At 43.4% G+C, this 7,450-nt stretch overlaps 1 protein-coding gene across 1 annotated transcript in view; it reads right to left on the reverse strand.

The window, feature by feature from the left end:
* Positions 1-2,096: 2,096 nt before the first annotated feature.
* CRKL (CRK like proto-oncogene, adaptor protein) overlaps positions 2,097-7,450 on the reverse strand; it is a 17,595-nt gene continuing 12,241 nt past the window's right edge. Inside the window, exon 3 of the mRNA XM_005428425.3 lies at positions 2,097-6,837. Within this exon, the coding sequence (XP_005428482.1) occupies positions 6,703-6,837 (135 nt within the window). The 3' untranslated portion in view covers positions 2,097-6,702. The remainder of the gene's footprint in view (positions 6,838-7,450) is intronic.

The following is a 7,450-nucleotide window of genomic DNA, read 5'->3' on the forward strand; positions in this document are numbered from 1 at the left end:
AAGAGAAAAGCTCTTTCTCTTCAAGGTCAGTGGATTAATTGTATCACTGGTCACAAGAAGAGAAGGAAAGAAGAGATGGTCTAACATAACAGAAGTGGATTCAGCAGGTAGAAGTCCTCATGAGAGCCCCTGAACCACATAATCCAGATCAAAGTAGTAAAGTAACAGAATAAATTAAAACTGTGGAAATCGAGTCTAGAAATACAGGGGGTCATCACTTCCCAGTAATGAAAAATTGCCAAGTTTGATTTTTGTATTTTTTATGACAAGGATAGCAAGAGTGCCCTCTGAGGCCTGGCTGGGTTTGTCACTTCTGTCAGGAGCATCCCTGGGGGTCTCCAGCTTGGCTGCTGACTGCTGGTGGGCTGAACAGGAGTCGAATGCCAAGAGTTTCAAACCAGCTCCTGTTGTTCACTTATGTCAGTCCCTTCTGTCTGTTCAAAACAGCATCCTCTCCTTGGATTTGCCACTCCCCCCAAAATCAGTTGGATTTTGGGCATAGGGGCAGCCGGGGGAAGGCAAAGCAGCATGTCCAGCACTGCCCTTCTACCCCTGCTGCCCTCTGACAGCCCAGCGAGAGCTGCTCCTGCCTGAGGGTCTGGAGAGGATTCACTGGATGGCACAGACTGGGAATCAGTGCAGTGAAGGGGGATTAACCGTCCCTTGGATCCACACTTTCACTTCAGCTTTAGTGATACATTTCTAGACCAAATGCTGGTAATAGATTTCTCAGCACTGACTTTCAGCTGCCCTTGTTGGACCAGCCAGGACGTACAAAGCAGGAGCCAGTTCCCTGTGGATGGCCCAGATTTAGCTCTGATCCCAATTGTCTGGTGTGCCAGCAGCGGGTTAGGCTAATAACGCGTGCTGGGAGGGTTCTGGTTACAAAATGCCTGGAATGAAGCAAGCAGGTGCTGGGAAGGTTAACTGAGGGGAGCACTGCGTTAATTCGCCATCGCCTCTGGCTGCCCCGCCTGCCTCGGGAGCAGCGGGATGGATCTGCCGCAGGTGAGGCTGCACCGAGGGGCTGCCATCCCTTCGGTCACACCGCAGAGCAGGGGCAGCTCACTTTGGGCTCCCGAGGTTGTGGCAGTCTGGAGCAGGAGCCCCGTGAAGCAGACGGGGCTGAGTCACGGCGCTGCGTTCCCGGGCTGGAACCTCCCGGGGAGGGCGGCACCTGGAGCGGTGCGTGGACAGCCTGACTCAGGGTGGGCACAGGGCACTCGGTGTCAGTGAGGCACAACAATCGGTGCCGCTGTGGCTCTCGGCAAGCTCTCAGGGCTTGCATTTCAGAGCAGGAGGCTCACTCGGGGGAAGCTGTGATGGTTTCTAGCCCTGCTGTCCCCCCTGGACATGCAGCCCTGCTGCAGCGGGGCTCAGCTGTTCTCACAGCCACCGCCGGTTTGCAGCTCGGGGGATGGAGAGCTCCTGAAATCAGAACTGCTTTACCTATCCCTGCTGAGCTGTGACTGGTGGTTCAACAGCTGCTACAGGAGCAGCTGACCTGTTCTCTAGAAAACAAGGCAGAGGGGATGATATGGGGGACCAAAATCAGTACAAATGCTCCAAGGTGAGTGTGGACCTCAGGAGCTTTTCATCTGTGCACACTCCACACTCTGGAGAAACATGTAGAAATGGAACTGTGTTCTGCTGTGGCTGCAGTTTATTTGGTGTATTTAGGTGTATTTCCTACTGGTGTAAGCTCCAACAGACACCTCTGGGTATGTCTAAAAGGGTGTTTGACATCACACCAGTTTAGAAATAAAACCTTTTAAATAAATCAGTGACAAACTGATGAACCCAGCTGATCCCAGCTTGCACTGAAAAATGGAGGCTTGTGCTGCCTGTTGTTGGATTGAAGTAACTGAACTAGTTCAGATTTGCACCTGTGGAAGCCTGAATGCAAGTAAGACAAATAAAGCCACCTTGAGTTACTGCTTGCTTCCTGTTCCTTCCTTTTACTTTTTGCCTTTTAGCCTGAAACAGGATTACCAAGCCCACTGAATGGATCTGACCTGTTCTTATCTTTAAAACACAACTGATTTTCTCCAAAACATAACTTACCAAATGTGACTATTTGATGATAAGACACTATGCAGAGTTGGCTATGAATGTTTATTAACATCACATGGAAATCTGTACTCCAGAGAAGACAAACACGAGGCTGTCACCATACCTACAGAGTCCAGGGAACCAATACAAGCTTTGTAGGCTTCTCCTTCGCAGCAGTTGCATGGTTGATGTTCTTCTTAAGTTTTCCTCCTCTACAGGATCAGCTCAAGTATCAACATCTTGTTAATGATTTAACTGAAAAAACCCTTTAAGTTTAGTTAAGTTACTATTGATCTGGACTGAAAAGGCAGAAGATGACCAGGATGTGGGTTCTGACTTCCAAACACAGATGGTTCTGATGTTCTGCACCAGCACCTCATGGCAGGGGCCAGAGCTGCAGTCCCTGCTCTCCAGCGCCTGCACAGGTTACACCTTAGTTACTCAACCAATAATAAGCGAAATTCAAACCATTGCATAAACCAGTCATTCTTACAAGCACAGTCCAGGGCATCACAGTAAACAAAGGTTATGGTTTCCAGAGACCCTTAAATGCCTGGGCCAAAGAGCACAATAAATACAGAGGTGGAGGAGCAGGAAGAGCACGGACGTGTCGGGCGCCGGGGTAGAGGAGGCAGTGGAAATCTGAATCACCAGAGATGCAGCTTTTTCATCTGAGCCTCCAGAGCCCAGCAGTACTGTCTGAGAAGAGGCACGAGGATGGAACAGGAGAGTTTCATTCAGCCTGGCAACAGCATTTTCTCCTGCTTAATTCTTCCTTTGATTCTGGAAAACTTCAGTTGGCAGGCTCTGTTCACCCACAGAACAGGCATTGCAAGGACAGAGTAAGGGCTTCGACACTCTGCTGCTATTGTCGAGGGTTTCAGACTAAAGACGACAAATAATACTGTAAGTTGAGGCAAGTTTTATTTAGACTGTACAAACAGGGCCTTGGGGAAAGAACACAGTGGCTTGATGTTGGGACCAGTTCTATGAATTAAGTGGAGTAAGAAATTAAAAAGGCACTAATCTTAAGAAAAGACACTCCGTATATTCTAAGAATATAATTCATTTAATACTGTTAATCTTATAGCACAAAAAATAAAACAAGCTATGATCCCCAAAATAAAATTTAAAAGCTTACACTTAATATTATTGCCTGAAGATCATGGTCTTTAAATTACATATTGTGTTTAAAAGTTTACACAGTGAAGACTGTCTCAAATACAAGGCCACCTTTCCCACTGCAATAATTGTATCCTTGTCCCAAAATACACTTTAACACAAATAAACAGAAAATGACAACTATACAGGAACGCTTTCACTGGTCCCAAAAGGCAGTCTTTTAGGCAGGTCTCACTTTCAAATGCAGGTATTGAGGAAAATGCTTGAAAACTGGACTAAAAAACAAAGGCAGCCCACTCATTCCCAGGATGTTAATACAATATAAAAAATTACTTTACAGGCACATGAAATGGCACAAAGAATGCTGTTTTTCCCTTTACAAAAATAATGCTCAGGCTCTTCAGAGCCTCAACCCAAACAGGATATTCCCTTTTGTTTATTCTTTCCCAATTTGTAAACAATCATGAATTAAATAAGCGCTTATCCAGTGATGGACACTGATTAAAACAGTTTTCATTTAAACTTTCAGACTGGTCAGAGGCTTCAATGTCTATATACACATGTACACAGCAGGAGGAAGCCAAGCCTTTCGTGATAGTTGACTACTGTGGCACCAGGTCATTACACCAGCTCCCAGTTCCAAAGCAAGGACAACTTTAATGGTGCATAGATTGAAGCCATCACTTGTAGGCTCACATGCTTCATATCAAGGTTACCTTACACGCCCAAGAACATTTACACTGATAAGATTATCACTCAGATTTAAGAGGTTTCATAAAACGACAGCACATGTGTAAGCAAGCGACAAGCAATTGAGATTGCAGAGTCCTTCAAAGAGAAACACACACTGATCCAATGCAGTCTTTATATGAAAATACTTGTCTCATAGTAAAATAGCCAAGACACATTTTGAAGCGAGGTTACAATCAGCTTAGGCTGGTCAGTATGCTACATTGAAACCACATTTTACATACCTGAACCACACCGCTGCTACTTGGAGAAACACTGTTCATTCATGACCTAAAACCAGGTTCACAGAAATTCAAGAATTCTTGTCTTTGCATCAGATACCACTACACACAAATTTTGCATAGTTTTGAAGGTAAAGTACTTTGCTTTTCTGCAGTATTGGAACATAATTAAACCTAAAACAATGTTTGTGTTCAAAGCGTGCACCTTACTCAATGAGGGGATGAGTCAAGATGTTTATTTCAGTGAAAAAAAATCAGGTTAAAAGTTCTGTTCAAGATCTCAAATCTCACAGTATTTATTTACCACGCAAAGGAAGAATTCTACAATCAGTCTTCTGAAGAGCTGCCTGTAACTAGGTCAGGCCTGAAATAAGATTTCTCTGCAGCAGACTGAGTTTAGTGCAGTTTGTATTCAGAAGATGACTTTCAGTAGTACAATCTGTGTAGTAAACAAGCAGGTATTGTTGGGGCACAGGACAAACATGACCTTCTTTAGTTAAGAGAACTGCATAGCTTTTCTTTGCAAGACAAAATGTCAATGCCTATTGTCAAGAATTACAGCACCAAACACTTCAGTCAATGCTACTCTACTTCACAGTTAATTTGGTAGTAAAATGCTCTACAAGAACTTCCAGACTGTCAGCCACTTGATCAATACTACAGAAAACAGTTAATAGATGAATGGAGAGACATTTTAAAACCTGGCATTTTGAATGTCTGCTTGTGAATGCCATTTCTGCAGTTCTTCAGTGCCTTCCAACGGAGGATCTCATGGCACTCCCACATGAACTACCAACAACATGCTTTTATTAGGATCAAGCAACACAAATCAACAAGAAAACATGCTGGAACTTAAGACAATGTTTATATCATTAGACATTTGTAAGATCTGATGACATTCTGCAGGTGTTTGAAGCTTCTCATTTTGCTACAAACAACAGCCTACCAAAGCTGAAAAATGGGAGCTGCTGTTTTCCTGCCAGCTTCCACACTGGACATCTGCCTTAACCAGGCTGTCTGAAAAGGGAGGTTTAGTAGCTGTATCTTTGCAGACATGTATTCTGTTAATTCAGTGTTCCATCATTTTGAAAAGAGCATTCCAGTTCACTTACAACACACATTTGAGGAAGGTGGCACAGGATTCCCCTGTGCCTACGCTTTCATATCCTGCACCAGGCTCAGGCCGAGCACCCAGCTGCAGAACAATCACAGCAGGAGAGCTTAGGAGGGAAAAAGCTACACAAAGAGGGAAGGAGCTACACTAGTAACAGACACCTCCTGACCTCCTCCAGCCCGAGCATTATCCCATAGGAACTCAGGCAGCTGACTCCAGTTGACCATTTTCTAGAGGATGCTGGGAGGGGAGGGACCTGGGTCATATATAAAACAGAGCCAATGACTTAGGAAGGGTAAAAGAAAGATGTCAGCATGCAGAGGAGTTGGGATATGAGCAAGGAAGAAAAAAGGAAGGGAAAAAGAAGATGAAAGCAGCTCTGGAAGAGAAGCACAGCAACACAGACACCCTGGTAAAAAGGTACTGTGTTTGAAAAGGAGCTTTTGATGAGCTGGGGCTGGTACAGCTAGGAAACTTTGGAGAGAGCAGGGAGTCTGCAGAGAAATGGATATAAAATGTCTTTAAATGTTTAAATAAGAGGATTTTATCAGTATTTACCAAGTTCTTCTGTCCCACTCCTAACTCTCCTCATGGCAATCTGATCTACCAAGTAACAGCTTGATGACAAGCACTTCTGTACTAGTAAAACTACACTTTCAACACTGCAGAAGAGCTGTTTGTAGACCAGGCCAACGTGTTTCCCCTTAAAGCTCACTTTCTACAGTTAGCGCTTGCAAAAATCAACAGAAACGCATTAAATATGTCAAAACCAAGTTACAAGTACAACCTCCTCCTGGGTTTCCTTATAAATAAATGCCTCAGCTTCAATGCAGCTGAATCAATGGTAATTTGCATGTAACACACACTGTTTCAGGAAGGTCAACAACAAGCTTAAGGGTTAACAGAAAAGAGCAGTGTCTAATACAACTGCTTAGAACACATAAGCTCCAATTATTGTCCTTTAAAGAAACCATCATTTTAAGTGTACTACCTTAGGACAGGTAATTCCAAAACTAAATCTTCTTCAGTTCTAAAATTGCATTTTTGTTGTTGCTTTTTGTTGGACAGTAATGCACAAAATTGCTTGTTTGATCTAAGATTAGGGCTCTTCCTACTGAGCAAACCAGAAAAAAGTCCATGGAAGTCTCAACAGGAAAGATTTTTTTTCCCATACTCTCTGCTGTATTCCGGTTCAGTCTTGTCCAGCTTAAGGCCCAAAAAAGTTTTAAAAGTGAAACAAAATTCTGGATGACGTAACTATGATCTGAAGGTCAGGCAGTGACTTCAGTTGTGTGTATTCCAAATGTACATTAAAAGAACTGTCAAACTGCAGCAAGCTGGAAAATGGGCAATGCTAGCAATGTGCCATTAAGTCATCATCCCACCTCAAAGAATGCTAATGGTAGCCAGGAGAATGAAGCAGCAGTGAGTGGGGCAGGGGAGTCACTCGTTCTCCTCGGGGTTCTGGGGGTCGAAGAGCTGCACGTGCGTGAACGGGAAGAGCCCTTTCCTCCCGTTGACTTCTCCTTCCCACTGCCCGTTTATGTTCATCCTCGTCACCTTCACAATATCTCCAACCTGCAGAGACAAAAACACCCTGATCATACATCCCTTCTCACCTCTGATACAAATCAAATGAAGACCACAAACAAGTCCATCACAGGAAAGAAATCTTGTCCTCTTCTTGGCAGAAGGATCAATTGAAAAGTTACTTTTACTGAATTACAATACCAGCACTTTGTTGCTAAACATAATAATGTTGTCTGTGCTCTTTCTGAGACTCTTAATTACATGTATATCTATAAAGATTACTGAACTACACCTCTTTTTATAGGAGAGCTTACAGCTTCATGCAACAGTATCTTTAGCTTAGATATAAATTCACATCAGTAAAGCTACCATCAGTGATGAGTCACAGAATCCTTTCAAAAGAGCACAGTACTGGGACTGGTTTTAGCAGCAGCTGACTTAAAAGAAATGTAGTTTTTCAAAGAAAGATTCCTAAGGCAAAAAAGCCATTACTTGAAGCTCTAATTCTGATGATCACCATCTAAGAACCTTCTGTAATTTCTAAAATAATGGTACACTTCAAAAGTGGGGAAAAGCAATCTCAATTTTTATTATTTTTAGTAGAAGTAGGTGTAGATTCTAACTTTATTTGTGGTTTTCACATCTACTTCCTGTCAAAGCA

Source organism: Geospiza fortis, unplaced genomic scaffold (genome assembly GCF_000277835.1).
Source record: "Geospiza fortis unplaced genomic scaffold, GeoFor_1.0 scaffold31, whole genome shotgun sequence".
NCBI lineage: Eukaryota > Metazoa > Chordata > Aves > Passeriformes > Thraupidae > Geospiza > Geospiza fortis.